The sequence below is a fragment of the Psammomys obesus genome, unplaced genomic scaffold (assembly GCF_907164565.1).
Source record: "Psammomys obesus unplaced genomic scaffold, mPsaObe1.curated_primary_1811, whole genome shotgun sequence".
Lineage (NCBI taxonomy): Eukaryota > Metazoa > Chordata > Mammalia > Rodentia > Muridae > Psammomys > Psammomys obesus.
The window spans coordinates 10429438-10445477 of record NW_026596095.1 but is presented as its reverse complement, the minus strand read 5'-3'; the positions used below and the strand labels follow the sequence as shown (position 1 = coordinate 10445477).

Sequence of the window (16040 nt, the reverse complement as noted above, 5' to 3'; positions counted from 1 at the left end):
ATTTTTCTTTTTTTGAAATAGGAAGTAAAGTTGTTGACTGTGAGCGAAATGGTTGGAGGTGGTTTAAATTTAACATAAATGAAGAAAGTATGAGATAGTTGGCTAGGATAATGGGATACTGATGGGCTCAAGTTAAGTACCATTAAAAACATTCATAGTTTAGCAGACAGAAATTTCAAAAGTTTGACCAGTTAGCATGATTCTTTGTCTTTACCTTTCTACAGTAGCATGAGGAAGGGTTGATAAAAAACTGAATATAAGATCAGTGCTAAAATTTGACAGTGGCAAAGACAATGAGGAATATTTGCAAGAAGTGATTATGATGGCATGTGTGGGGATGGAAGACAGGGAGGGGAATAAAGTATAGTAATAATACATTAATATTAGCTTCTGCGGGTTCAAACAATTGCTGGACTAAAGTTTTGAGGGAGACAGAAAAAAGACAAGCCATCTAAATTAGACTCTTGAATGCCATGTAGGTGTGGAGAAGGAGGTCATGCTATAGTATTGTTAACTACAGTGGAAATAACCACGAGAATGAATTGCTGAGTAGCTGAATGAAATTGTGGTAGGGATAGTTTATATTGCTTTTGAAGTCACTGTAAGTTTAATATAAAGTTGAGTTGAAAATTTTGAGTTCCAAGGACCCGGGGTAAGATAATCAATCCTCACTTAGAAAGACAAATGGAATGGACATTGGACATAGGAGAAAACAAGTAACAGGACAGGAGCCTACCTGGGGGCCTCTGAAAGACTCTACCTAGCAGTGTATCAAAGCAGATGCTCAGACTCATAACCAAACCTTGGGCAGAGTGCAGGGAATCATATGAAAGAAGGGGGAGTTACTATGACCTGGAGAGGACAGGAGCTCCACACGGACCAAATATATCTGGGCATAGGGGTCTTTCATGAGACTGTTTCTCCAACCAAGGACCATGTATGGATATAACCTAGAACCCCTGCTTGGATGTAGCCCATGGTAGCTCAGTATCCAAGTGCTTTAGTAAGGGGAACAGCGACTATTTCTGACATGAACTCAATGGCTGGCTCTTTGACCACCCCTACCCCCCCAGCCCCCGAGGAAGGAACAGCCTTGCTAGGCCACAGAGGAGGATATTACAGCCAGTCCTGAAGAGACCTGATAAAATAGGTTCAGATGGAAGGGGAGGAGCACCTCCCCTATCAGTGGAATTAGAGAGCGGCAGGGAGGAGATGAGGGAGGGAAGGTGGATTTGGGAGGGAATGAAGGAGGGGGCTACAGCTGGGATACAAAGTTAATAAACTAATATAAGAAAAATAAAAAATGAAAAAAAAATAATACATATCAGAAAAAAAAAATTGAGTTGCCCAAATATGCAACTTCTAATTTTACCTTAAACATCAAAATAATTAAGTTATTATACAAAAGTACATTACTTTTCAGTTTTCTTTGTGGGTAGATGTTATTGATTCTGAGGCCTATTTGCTTCTTAGTTCCATGAGACAGAAGCAAAAAGAAAATCTGGAGTCCATAGGAGTCAGGAGAAAAGTCAGTTGTGTTAGGTCTTTTCAGATGTCTTTAGTAGTAGTTTGGTATTCAGAAGTGCTGGAGGAACTCTGGCAGACAGATCAGAGCCATAAAGTAAGTCTAAACTAGGGCAGCAGCGTCATTATTCAGCTCTTCAGTCAAAAAGTCTTCTTTAAATGGTGGTGTCCCTTGGTTACTTTACCAGAGTACTTTATTAGGACTTCATTTGGATGCAAGGCTGTATCAAAGTAATCATGAAAACAAGAATTGCATATTTAAAAGTGACTTCTGGAAGAATGGTAACATTTTGTAACAGGTATTTTATACGAATTATATTTGAGATGAATGTAGATTAAATAGATATATTTATGAGCTAGTACATATTATAGTAGATTATTGGGGCAACAAACATAATTTGAGTTACAACGTATAGTGTTAGACATTTAAGTTGATGCTGATTCTAGCTCTTAGAATATTTTCCTCTTATTCTGAGATGAATAAACTAACTTGAAATATTTCGAAAGTTAAAAAGAAATAACACGAAGAAGAAGAGCTTTCTTGAATTTAATATAAGATTAATTTAGGCCACACCACTAATGGAGAAATTCACTTCACTGAAGCTGTGGTGTGGAAAATGTATTTGAAAGGAAGAGAGAATGGTTAAGGCAGAGAGCAAAGAAGTTGGACTCAGCTAGTAATGTGGAATGAGAGATGTGCTAAAGACAGGAAGAATGGGAGTAATGATAAATTGCCCACTTTGATGCAATATTTTAAATTTTCTTGTATTATTACATTTATGTGTGTGTTTGTGGGTGGGCATGTGAGTGCTACGGTTTTCTGTGGAAGTCAGAAGACAACTTTCAGAAGACAGTTCTTTCCTTTCACCATATGGGTTCTGGGGATCAAACTCAAGTGGTCAGGTTCATGTCAAGCACCTTTACCAGCTGAACCCCCTCATCAGCCCGGTATTCTTATTTCTAACTTGATGTTTTTAGAGTGGCTTTATCCATTGTTTAGTTTGTCTCTATTCTTTTCCCAAGTGTATTTGCAAGCGCAGAGTAGGAAGATATGTGATCGTGTGTCAAAATGAGAGATATGGACCACTGTAGACTAACAAATGTTAACTACTAACTAACCTTAATCAAATAACAATTGATAACTTGTAGTAGAAAGGAAATGATTTAATACTGGGTGAATGTCTCAATTTTAGAAACTTGATGTCCACACTTGTGAAATACCATATTTCTAAATAAGACTTTGTAAGTAGCATCTAGTAATGTGTGCAAAAACTTTGTAAATTCTAAAATAATTTGCAAACATGATTATTCACTTAAGTGCCTTTCAGTTTCAGATGAAGTTCATTCTGTCATCTCTTCTGGTTTTAGCATGTTTCTGAATTCTCTAAGTATGTAAATTATGAAAAGAAATTATTTGATAGAAAACTTATAACAACAAATAGCCTTCATTGTCTAATGGTTTTAGATGTAAAATAAATAGACCGACTTTGTAATTGATACCATTTTGAGCTGGATTTGGTAGGGCATGCTTATAATCCCAACTCTGAGAATGTTGAGGATTGTGAGATCCAGTTTCCAACATCAGTCAACCAACCAGTGTAGTTTTGGTTCTGCTTAAAGGTGATCTAAGTAAAATAATTAGTTAAATTAAAGAATTTAAAATGAGCATTTATTTACCAAATATTTATATTTATGATTTCTACTTCTCCCGTCACATGTTCATACACCACCACCAACCTCCCAAGACAGGTCTTGTTATTTGTAGGCCTGGGTGGCCTGCTATTCCTTATATTCTTGGGGCTGGCCTTGAGCCCATTGTAATTATTCTGTATTATCTTCCCAAGTGCTAGGATTATAGATTTTATTTTCTAATTTATTGCAATTAATGTGTCTATTAGAGGATCAAGATGTTGCTAATCAGTGAGTTGTGTGAGATTTGACGTAAAAGTAAAGAATGCTTTTTGCATTTTAAATATATTAACTTTATTTTTTAAGATTTTCAGTTTGTATATTTACTGTTTGAGGTAGATGAAAACCTTTGTAATATGGATATAGCATAGTTGGAATATTTCTGTCTCAAGATTTGTCCTCCAACTCTTTTTCCTTCTAACTCTTATCTTACTCTTCTAATGTTTATAACACAAAGTCTGTTTCACTTAGAATCAGCCTTGTAGGTATTTTTGAAACAGAGTTTGCCGTTTAGTCCAGGGCAGATCTTGAACTCACTATGTAGCTGGTCTTGAACTTTTGATCTTCCTTTAGTCATGGGTCCAACTCTCCATTACTAACATTAACAATTAAAAAATGTATGGTTAGGAATAAAGCTCGGTTGGTAGGTGCTTGCCAAGCAAGCATGAAGCCCTGGATGGTGTGTGTCACCTTATGGGCATGGTGATACACACCTGTGATCTTAGTGCTCTGAAGGTAGAAATAGGATTAGAAATTCAAAATCATCCTCAACTACATAGTAAATGTGGGCCTTACCTGAGCTATATGTGACTCTTTGAAAACAAACAAATTAAGACTGTATACATACGACGTGTAAAAATTAATAAATACAGGCTAGAGAGATTGCTCAGTGGTTAAGTATGTTTTATTCTCAGCACACATGTCGAGGGGCGTACTGCCTATTAACTCCATCCAGTTGTAGGGAATTCGATGCTGCTAGCTTCCATGGGCATCTGTACTCACATGCACACACACTCCTAATTAAAAATAACAAATAAATCTTACAAACTGTAAAACCTTATAAAAGAAAATTATATTTTAAAAGATTTTTAGCTTGTAGTCTAACCATTAATAATGAAATTTGACTATGTTTTCTCAATAGTCTGATTAGTTGAGTTTTAAAACTTCTATTTTTTAAGTTTTTTAAATGATAAACAACTCAAAATACCTTTTAGAAAGCTGATGCTTCTGAGGTTTGGTTAGATCAGGCAGGTTCCAAGGTAGCATGACTGAGGGGAAAGCTCATGCTTGCACGTAAAAGCCCAAGGCTACATTCACCCCCCCTGTGAATGCCTTTGAGTATTCAAGAAAATAAGAATAAACAGTTTTGTTTGTTGAGACGAGTTCTTAGTAGATACCCCGAATGGATTTGAATTCATTGTGTAGCCTAGGCTGGCCTCAGTTATAGCTGATCGTCTTGCATCAGCCTCCCGAATCCTGGGAAAACTCTTTGTTAGGGGAATAATAACTTACTACAGAGCAACAAGCATGGTACATTATTTAAAGCAGGAATCCTAAGAGCAAAGAAGATGATCCACTGAGTGAATCGGGAAACCCTAGAATTCTTATTGGCTAAAACTACTCATGTAAAACACGAATTGACATCAATGTCTTAGATTTAAAGAGATTAGGTTAAATTTAATACATTGAGCATAGGCAGACAATGAGAAATGACCAAGTTAATGCTTGTCATTTTATTATATTTTGAGAAAAAAAAAAAACCATCGTTTTTGTTTTTAATAAAGACCTCATAAAGTTTAAGGGCTTACTGTTATAGGACTGACCCCACATGAGATGCTCTCCTGGACCTCTGGTACTTCTAAAAACTTGACTCTAAGTCAGGTATTCCTATAACCTCTCAGGTGTCGCAGTTTGCTGAAATGGCTCACAGAACTCAGAAAACACTTGAACTGTTACTTGATGATACATGCAGGTAAACAGCATAAGGTAAGGCCCAGAAAGGCTCAGATACAAGTAAGACCTTTCTGGCACATGGCTGTGTTCACTAACCAAGAAGCTCTGTAAACACATTGTTTAGTGTTTTTTTTTTTGTTTTGTTTTGTTTTGTTTTTTTAGTGGAAGTTCCATGAGATAAGTAACCATCCTTGATTAAGGCATTGGTTATTGGTTATCGAAATCAGTCTCTAATCCCTCTTCTCATAAGGAAGATGAAAGTTCCTTTGGTAAAGAATCCAGATCAGTTCACTTCACTAGCTTAAAGTCAGATGTGGTTCAAAGGGAGTACGGAGTTTAAAGATCACGAGTTCTCTTTTATGAAGATGTCTTTGTCACTCAGAGAATTCTAATGGTTTTAGAAGCTGTGCTAAGAACTGAGGACAGAGACCCAATAAGCATTTCTTGCTTGCTCTTCTGTTACAGATACAGATATGTATAACAGACATAAGCAGCATGACAACAAGCTAAATACTGTTAGAAGCTGCATAGAAAATACTTCTAGAATGTGTATATCTTTCATGTATCATTGCTGTTGCCTTATGTTATACTTAAGCATTAAGGTGGCAATGACATCCTATCCAAAGAAGGGAATGCAGGCTGTTTTGGTTTGTAGTGTGGGTCTTAGTAGGTTCTGTCCTTGAAGTCTTGTTCCCATAAGTTTTACAGGGATGAGGATTCAGGTTTTATGTGTTCTGTTTGTCCATGTCCCCTTCAGCCCCTCTGGGAACAGAACATCCGTGCCAGTTGCAGCTACTTGACCTCGGGTAATGGCATGAGATCCCATCCCATTTTTACTTTTGAGCATTGGCCTTACAATCAAATATGTTATATATACATACATATATTTGTCCTGATGAGAATTTATAATCTGCTTTAATAAAAATAAGTGTTTGTGGTAGAAAAAAAGAAGAAAGAAAACACCTCTAGGGGCTGGAGAGATGGTTCAGAGGTTAAGAGCTCTGGCAGTTCTTCCAAAGGTCCTGAATTCAATTCCCAGCAACTACATGGTGGCTCATAACCACCTATAGTGAGATCTGGTGCCCTCTTCTGATGTGCAGGCATACATGCAGGCAGAATACTGTATAAGTAATAAATAAATCGGAAGGAAGGAAGAGAAGAAAAAGAAAGAAAAGAAGAAAGAAAGAAAGAAAGAAAGAAAGAAAGAAAGAAAGAAAGAAAGAAAGAAAGAAAATACCTCTAAAAAATTCCTGGCCCAAGTGGTTCTTCTGCCTCTGCCTCCAAAGTAGCTGCTCTGAGAGGAATGTTTCATTTTCATTTTTTATTTTCAACACTAACAAAATGTACCACAGTGTTGACCACATCATTTGATTAAAGTAAGGTACTTTTAATATTTCTCAGGTTATAATGTCTGTTAGGTTCTGTTTCAATGTGCAAGTATATTTAAAGTATATTTAGAGTTATTTTTTTTTTGGTGAACCATTAAAGAAAAAATGCGTTGAACATTTATTCTCAGTAATAAATGACTTTAACAAAAACAATGTTCTATTAAAAAACAAACAAACAAACAAAAACTACCGTAGCTACCAATAAAGCAGTGTTTGACTGGAAATTTTGCATTTTGCCACTAGCCCTGTGCTTTAACTGGAGTTTTAAAAAGGAAGTTAAAATTTATTCACTTCATTGTTTATAGGAAAGGAGAAAATGAATGAGCGAAGTCCATAGATCACTGAAGTGTATTGTAACCTCACAAAAATCACACTTGCATACTATATGGAAAACAAACTGTTTCAGTGCTCCCAAGAGGAATTGGGAGGTGCTCTTGAAAATCTGTTTTTCATAAATTCACTATTTATCTCTTGGATACTTTAAAGTTGTTACCCTTTTAAAATAAGTAGTTGTCAGTTAAATGCTCATGTAATATGTAATTTTGAGAAATGTTATATCATCAAGAGATAAAGGGAATTTTAATGGTTAGTGATTAGTTGCTTTTTTTAAAGACATCTGAATTAGAAAGCATTTTGATAATGAGTGTTTGAAAATGTATCTATCGCTTACCTATGTTACCTACAGATACTGTATCATTTATTGGAAGCAAGTATGTCGAAAGACAAAATTAAAAAGTTAAAGATTATAATTGACGTGATTTACAGGTCTGTATTTGGGCAACACGTAATCCCATAAAATATAAGGAGTATGCTAGTCCTACAGACAAAGAAGGGCTGAGAAGGCAGAATGGAGCAAAAGGCAGTTTGATGTTTAAGTGTTACTTTCCTTGTAGAGGTTGCTAAAACAGATGTGCAGGTTAGAACTAGCCTGCTTAGAGACTATCAGCCTCTCTTTTCTTTCTGTTTCCTGTAACTTGGTTTGGGCATGGTGGGAAGGGAATTTCAGCATGAGCAAATCCATTTTGCTTTGGTCTTTTTGGACCCTGTGGAGGACCTTAGGCCAGAGCAATAACTTCCAAGTTCTGTTTGTTTTAAAGTGAGTAAAGTTTTCGTCTGTGTTCTCCAGAGAAACAGAATCAGCAGAATGCATACATACATACATATATATATATATATATATATATATATATATATATATATATATATATATATATATATGTGTATTTGTGTATATATATATATATACACAAAGAGAGATTTTTTTTACTTGCTTTATTGACTTTACCTTTTCCTATGATAATGAGTAGAATTCTTTTATTGACAGAACTTAAGACTATAAGCAAAGGTCATGGGCAATTAGGAACTGGGAATAACAGTGAGAATAAGATTGTTTCGTAGTGAGTGGATTAAGAAAGTTGAATGAAAAGGAAAAGAGTAGAAACTACTTTCTTGAGGTCATAGACAGTGACAGAAGTCAAGGTTCAGGTCATGACCGATGTTCAGGTCATGAGGGGAGAGCCCTTGTAAGAACATCAGGCAGTTCCTCAGCACGCCTCTTGAGTGCGTTCTCCTCTTCATCCATCTGCTTATTATGTGTGGTCCACAGGAAATTAGGAGCAAATGGTGAGCTTGTTTGTTATTTCCTGTAGCTTGGTGGCTTTGTCCTCCCAAAGGACAACCTTTCTCTCCATTTTCTTTTCTGTTCCATTTCTTTGATTTCCTAAGCCTGTCTTTACAGTTGTTTCCTCTGCTTCTGCCTTCCGGTTCTTGACACGGGGCGTGTATGCTCTATTCTACAGTCTTCAAGCTCTGCTGCTTTGCTTTATGAGCCTGGCGCTAGCCCTCCGTGCACAGAATAGTAGGAGTGGTAACTGTACTCTAGAGGATTTCTTTTAGATTATTAGTTGATGCAGTTGTGGAGGCTTGTCAAGACATAAATCTGGAAAGGATTACCCAGGGAAGAATTACAGTTGTACACCAAAGGTGTCATCTATATTTATCCTTCTGATATAGGAAAATGTGGGAGGGGCCAGGGTTTTCTCTTTATACTTTATACTTAATTGCTTCTGTACCAATATCAGAAACTGGTTAAAATATTTGTGGATATAATTTTAAGCGTGTTCAGCCTGTTCTTGCTTTCCTTTTCTAGGATCAGTTCGATAGCTTAGATAAGCATACACAATGGGGAATTGACTTCTTGGAAAGATATGCCAAGTTTGTTAAAGAGAGGATTGAAATTGAACAGAACTATGCGAAACAATTGAGGTAAGTTCATTTACTTTTCACTTTTTAGAAATAAAGTTATACATTTAAACAGGTTAATATTAAAAAAAAAAAAGGATAGTGTTATGCAGTTTTAACCTTGTGCTTTTTATCCAGATTGGTTTTAATTAGAGAGCTAGTGGCTAATTTAGTTAAATCATTGCCTTTTAGCATGGGAAATATTGACTAGCTAGATCATGCCACTTTGATTACAGAAAGACATTTAAAATTCTTAAATCTCAGAGCAAAGGGGGAACCTGTCTAAGCAGCCAGAGCCTTCTGACTTCCTTAGCCCCTTTCTACCTTTAAGCATTTGAATAAAATGGTTCAGTGACCAATCAAACAAGACCTGGGATATGATTCAGTGCTTTACACTTTCACTGTTTGCTGATATTTATTGATTTTAGAATTCTTTGTAATACATTGAACTTGAGAATTTCCAAGTCTTGGAAATAGAATTTGTGCAGAACTCAGCTTCTTTGTATATGTTAAAATATTTATTTTTGAAATATGAGGGGAAATTTTTAAATCTCAAATTTGATGAAATTAATCTTAAGATTTTGTTAAAATAATAAAATTATTAATTTATCACAGCTTTATAAAAAGAATGCTTGAAGTTTGAAGAGCTTGAAGTTTAGGATACTGGAAGGCAAGGAGCCTATCAACTGGTTTTCTCTTAGAGCAGAAATCTCTTTGACTTCCTTTTTATATGTATACTGTATTGTGTGCGTTTGTATCTCCATGCCAAGCCAGGTAACTTAGCTGAGTAAGCATACATTGAATGAGTGAATAAATACTATTTCCATCTAACTTAGAATCTTATGACCTTTGGTAATGCACGGCTCTCTACTTGTACTGGAGTTTGGTGTCATATACATCACGGCTATCAGGCTGTTAGTTTATGTAGCCTGTTTTTTAGGGTAAACTTCCACACTTACCATTCTTTTATCAGATTCCGCCATCAACATCTCATTCTGTTTAAACTCATAAGAACCTAGGGAGCCCATTTTTATACTGACTTTTTGAAAGTAAAAATTAATTTAATTTATTGTAGGGGACCAGCTGCTGTTCTTTAACTTGTTGCTTTTTATATGCTTTTCTCCCTTCCTTTTATGTAGTCCAGTGGGATTATAATGTCACATTACCTGTATAGAACTGATCCTGTGGAAATCCAGTAGTTACTGTCAGTCTCTAGTCACCCACTTTGCCTCAGTGCATATCTCTACCTGAATTGAGTCACTGAATGATTTTATTCCTTTCTGCTTAATTCAAGAATATAATCCCTACACTAGACAGGGTATCCATGTAGCCTTGGCTTTCTTGGAACTCACTCAGGCCCACACTAGTCTCAAACTCACAGAGATCCACCTGCCTCTGCCTCACAAATTCTGGGAACAGAGGTAGAAAGTTAAGGCAGAACTAGTTGTATTTACCTGTTGCTGCTGAATGTGAGCTCTTGGGTATTGCATTATATTGTATCTCACCATTAAGAGATTTACTACTTCACTGTTGATTTCCCTCCACCAAACCACATAGCCATAGTACATTTTTGTATTTGTAAAGTCTTTGTTGCATATATTAGTAAATTATCCCAAAACTGAGTAACACATTTTTCCAACTAACTGATCCATGTAAATATAGCATAGTAATAATTATAGAAATTTGATGAAAATATAAACTGGATATCCTAGAATGATGGTACATGCTTTTAATCCAAGCACCTGGTAGAGGAAGGTGGATCATTGTGAGTCTTCATAGTGAGACCCTGTCAGAAAGGGGAAAAAGGAAATTACATAATTTATAAATTTAGTTTTGGCTATGTATTTTTCCATAAGGTTGAGGTAAAAGGGGCAAACAGTTTAGAAATCCTTCCTTTTAAGAAAATGTTTTTCTCATTAATGAAGGTTCATAAAAAGCAGCTGCATTTCAAGCCTGATTGTCTAAGGGACAGATTTGTGGTGCTATAGGTACTTGAGGTTTTAAAGCTCATTTTGAAAGTACTTCTTGCTAATCAAGAAGGAGGACCCTGGGTAAGATGTTCAATCTTCTCAGAAAGGCAAATGGAATAGACATCGGAAGAGAGTGAAAACAAGGAACAAAACAGGAGCCTACTCACAGAGGGCCTCTGAAAGACTCTGCCCAGCAGGGTATTAAAGCAAATGCTGAGACTCATAGCCAAACTTTGGGCAGAGTGCAGGGAATCTTTATGAAAGAAGGGGGAGATAGGAAGACCTGGAGGGGACAGGAGCACCACAAGGAGAGCAACAGAACCAAAAATCTTTGCACAGGGATCTTTTCTGAGACTGATACTCCAAACAAGCACCATGCATGGCAATAACCTAGAATCGCTGCACAGATGTGGCCTATGGCAGCTCAATCTCCAAGTGGGTGCCCTAGTAATGGGAACAGGGACTGTCTCTAACATGAACTCAGTGGCTGGCTCTTTGATCACCTCTCCCTGAGGGGGGCAGCCTTACCAGGGGGCAGAGGAAGACAATTAAGCCAGTCCTGATGAGACCTGATATGCTAGGGTCAGAGGGAAGAGGACCTCCCCTATCAGTGGACTGAGGAAGGGGCAGGGAGAAGAGGGAGGTGAGGGCAGGATTGGGAGGAAATGAGGGAGGGGGCTACAGTTGGGATACAAAGTGAATAAATTGTAATAAATAAATAAAAAAAATTTTTAAAGATTAGCTGAAAAAAGAAAGTACTTTTTTATTATGAAGATTTGAGTAAGTACTCTTTACTTCGGTTTCTATAACCTCATAAATTACAGATATGGTATATTAGTTTAGTTTCCTCTGATTTTTCCCTTGAATTTTCTCTTCAGTACTGTTAACTGTTTTCTCTTGATGCCTTATGAGAAGAAACGATACAGCACTTCGGGAACTTTTTTTCCTATATCTTGTAACTTCATCTTGATATGTGTAGTTGGGTCTCATTTAGCTATAGTTCACATAGCTGTTCTTTGTTTTGATTATTGCCTCATGTTTCTGTTTTTGTGTGCCTCATGTTTCTGTTTTTGGAGCTCTATTTAATCTTTCTTTGCTCTGTTGTACCTAAAGAGATGGCTGTCCTTTAGTTTAACTGTACTAAGCTAGTTGGATTTCTGACAACTGGAATGTGTTATGTTCAGTGTGATTAAACTCCAGTCCCATTTAATCTTTACAAGTTTGATTTCCATTACCAACCATTGTGTCTTTAGCAGTTATAGAATATCTGCCCATAGTAGGCTTCAGCCTTGCATTGTTGTGGAATGATTAAGTAAACTCTTGTCATTTTTTCTAATAATTTCAGGCCTAATAATTCTACTTTTATAAGAACTGCAAGTCATATTCCTGCTTATTATTTATTATATATTTTATGTATTTAGATTAAATGATCTAAACAGAACTTAGTATATAAAACATGCAACCTTTTAAGAAAAAAAATAAGTTTTTATCATGTACACATCTTTTTGAGCAGTACTGAACATTCAGGTTGAATGTCTTCATGGTGAAATTTTTACTATTTTTGGGACCTCATTGTTTAAACATTAAACTGAAAAAAAAATTAGTTTGATTGCTCATAATGTCAGTGTATATCTTTTATTCAACCCTTTACTCTTTTCTGGGAGTCAACCCAGGGACTCATTTCTATTAATTAGACACTCAAGCACTGAGCTGATATTTAAAAAGGTAAACAAATGATCAGATATCTTAGCAGAACTTATCTGGAAAACCTAATACTTAAGTCTGTAGTGTCAGTTTGTTCCTCAGGCTAAATTGAACAGATAATTATTTTTCTTTTCTATTTTTAACTTACTTGAAAACTACTCCTCTAGAAGATCTGTAGTCCCTTGAAAGCCTCCTTGTTAGGCTTATCACACAGCAGTAATGACACGTTGCCAACATTTTCTGAGTGGACTGTGCAGTTGATGTACTAACATGCACAGCACACATCCATGCTTGGTATGTTCTTGATATGCTGAAGATAAAGCAGAGCTAGGAACTGGTGTGTAAAATATATGAAAGACTATTTGTGAGCCTTCATATCTTTGAGCTTGTTTGATTTTTTTTTTTCTTTCCCTGGGTTTTTCAGGCATCAGTATTTAGAGCTTCTAATTTTTTTTTGTTACCTGTCTACTCAGCATCTGTCATAAGCATAGGTAAAAAATATTGAGACTGAAGCACGTCCTTTTAAAAAGTATGTATGTTCAGACTTTGTTCTAGTATTATATAGTAATGAGTGGGGTGATAGACTATTATTTAGTTTTAAAAAACTGAAGCATAATAATATATTAAGATTACTGTGTTAACCATTTAAAAGGTATAATTTACTGATATTTATTACATTCACATGTTTGTATAGCTGTCAGTGTCACCCATCTCCATAATTCTTCTTCCATTCAGAACAGAAGCACTCTACTCATTCAATAGTCAGCTTCCTCTAACCCCTAGCAACTACCTTTCTGTTTGTGTTTCTATGAATTTGAATACTCTTGGCACCTTATAGACCTATTTGTCATTTTGTGCCTAGTTTATTTATAATAATGTTCTTAGTGATACATGTAGTATCTATTATGTTGACAATATTCATGTAATACTTTTTAAAAATGTATCTTCAGCTGGGAGTGGGATGCAGACCTATAATCACAGCACTCAGGGAGGAAGAGGCTGGTGTTTCATGTGAGTTTGAGGCCAGCCTGGTCTACAAAGTGAGTCCAAGACAGCCAAGGCTAAACAGAAAAACCCTGTCTCATAAAACGATAGATAGATAGATAGATAGGTAGGTAGGTAGGTAGGTAGGTAGGTAGATAGATAGATAGATAGATAGATAGATAGATAGATAGATAGATAGATAGATGAAAAATAAATGTTTCCTACAAACTTTTGTGTATGTAAAGAATAGATTAAGGAGGAAAATAGGCACAGAAGTATGAATATAAAAGAAATAGAAATGTAAGGCTTTTCATTAGTTTACAACCACCAACTAGTATAGAGGATGCCTTGTACAGAACACTTAAGATTCAAAATGGAGTTTCCTTAGCGAGGCTGAAGAGCTCAGTCTCTAGTATTTAGAATTTAGGCTGTAGTTCCTGTTTTTGGATCGATCACTGAGCAGCACAGTCCTTAATTTTAATTAAATTTCAACAGAACCGTGGCCACCTGACTCAGGTAAAAGTAAATGAAGTTTGTTTCATGTGTCACATAACAAAGTTCCACCCCCACGATGCAGTGTCAAGTTGTACTTGTCTAACACCTTCTCGATAAGAGCGGAGTTATCTTTCTTATATTTCTTCAGTACTGACAAGCACACCTTACCAAGTTCTGTTGCATCTCTCTGTCATATTTGCATTTTTTTTATACCTACATTCTGCTCTTACTTAGTTCCTGAGGAATAGGGGCTTGGTGACTGTTGTAGGGTGTGTGGGGGAGGTATTGGCACCTGTCAGGCCAGAAAGGAGACATTGTTGCTACCTAAGCAATGGTACATCCCCATTTTCTTCCATTTTTAAGCATGAATGCTATTTTATTATTTGTACATACACATTTTGTTTTTTTGTTCATTTGTTGTTGGGAATTGGATTGTTTTCACCCTTGATTATTGTGGAAAATGTTCTATGAATATGGATGTAGAAATACCTCTTTAGGACCCTGCTTTTAGGTTGGTTGTTTTTTTTTTGCATATCCAGAAGCAAAATAGTGGGACCAGGTAGTAATTATGTGTATAATTTTTTTACTTCAAAAAATTTAGTTCTTTGGGAGTTTCATGAAGTCTTTGGTCATATTCACCCCGACTCCAACTTTTACCAGATCTGCGCCTACTTCTCTATCCATACAGCTTTGTGCCTTTTTTCCCTCTTAAATCCTTTAAGACCAATTTGTGCTGCCTAAGTATTCACAGATGTGTGATAGTCTACTTGAGTGTTGTTGACTGTCTAGGGGCCACATTTAAAGAAAATTGTCTTCCCCTTTCTCAAAAGCTAACAGTTGCCCAATAGGATTGTATGCCCAACTCCCCTCTGGTCTGGCTTGGTCTTGCACAGGTTTTGTACATGCTATCCCAACCACTGTGAGTTCATATGTGCACTTGCCCTGCTGTGTCCAGAAAACAGTTTCCCTCTTGTCACCAATTCCCTTTATTTAGCATTTTTACTCTTTCAGCCCCATTTCCACAATTATCCCTCAGCTGTTAGGTGTGTGTATATGTGCGTGTGTAGACTCTCTGTTTCCTTAACGGCTGAGCATTCTGAAGTCTGTTCTCTCTACTTTTCATCCCCAGTAGCTTGCATAGCACCTTGCAGCACTATGAAAGCTAGCTGGTAGAGATGAAGCTTCCAGCTGCATACAGACTTGATTTTGCTGTGTTTTATGACGCAAGTATGTGGTGTCTTCAGCAATAAGGTCTTACCACAAGTTCTAGAGGGTAAACAAGAGCAATGAGGTGCAATAGTCTATAATGTTTGGAGGCTTACTGACCAAAAAAAGTAACTCATTCTTGACAGTGGGATTCTTCAGTCTCCAGTGGGGCATTGTTGTTCTGTAGAAGCTTCCTATAGTAGTAGGTTTCCATGTGACTTTTTTTTTTTTGAAAGGTCTTTAGTGTTAATTAACTACCCATATTTTCTCCTTTATCCTACTCCTCCGCCACCCTAGTTTAACCATTTCTGTTCCATTAGTCCCCCTTAACCTTTATTCTTGATTGTTTTATCTCTCCTCCCTTGCAAGGCTCTCCCTCTGACCCCTTCGTAATTTTCTGACCTCTGTAGGTACTCTAAATCAAGCACACATCTGAGGATTCAGAGCCGACTTGCAGAGATGAGAGAAACATACGGTGTTTGTTTCTAGCTCCGGGTTACCTCACTCAGAATTATTCTCTTAACTCCATTTACTTACAGGTTTATAGTTTTGTTTTTCTTAATAAGTGAATAATAGTTCATTGTATTAATGTGCTAATTTTTTAGTGTCTGTTCATCAGTTGACAACTAGGTGTTTTCGTTTTCTGGCTTTTGTGATTATCTCTAGAGTAGGATATAGAGTTTTTGAGGCATATATATCTAGTCGTGTTATAGTATGGTTGTTTCATTTTTTAGCTTTTTGGAGAACCTTAACAATGATTTCCATAGTGGGAGCACCAATTTGCATTTCTACCATCACTGGATAAGTTCTTTTTCCACATGCATGCCAGCATTTTTCGATGTGTGTGTGTGTGTGTGTGTGTGTGTGTGTGTGTGTGTGTGTGTGT

The 16040-nt window shown here is 36.5% G+C and overlaps 1 protein-coding gene across 3 annotated transcripts in view; it reads left to right on the top strand.

The window, feature by feature from the left end:
* Fnbp1l (formin binding protein 1 like) overlaps window positions 1-16040 on the top strand; it is an 81578-nt gene that overhangs the window by 25035 nt on the left and 40503 nt on the right. For 2 of the 3 annotated variants that reach the window (XM_055628130.1, XM_055628129.1), the window contains exon 2: window positions 8704-8819. In XM_055628130.1, the coding sequence (XP_055484105.1) occupies window positions 8704-8819 (116 nt within the window). Of the gene's footprint in view, window positions 1-5156; window positions 5186-8703; window positions 8820-16040 lie in introns of those variants that run through there. The other variant, XM_055628131.1, reaches the window with a different exon arrangement.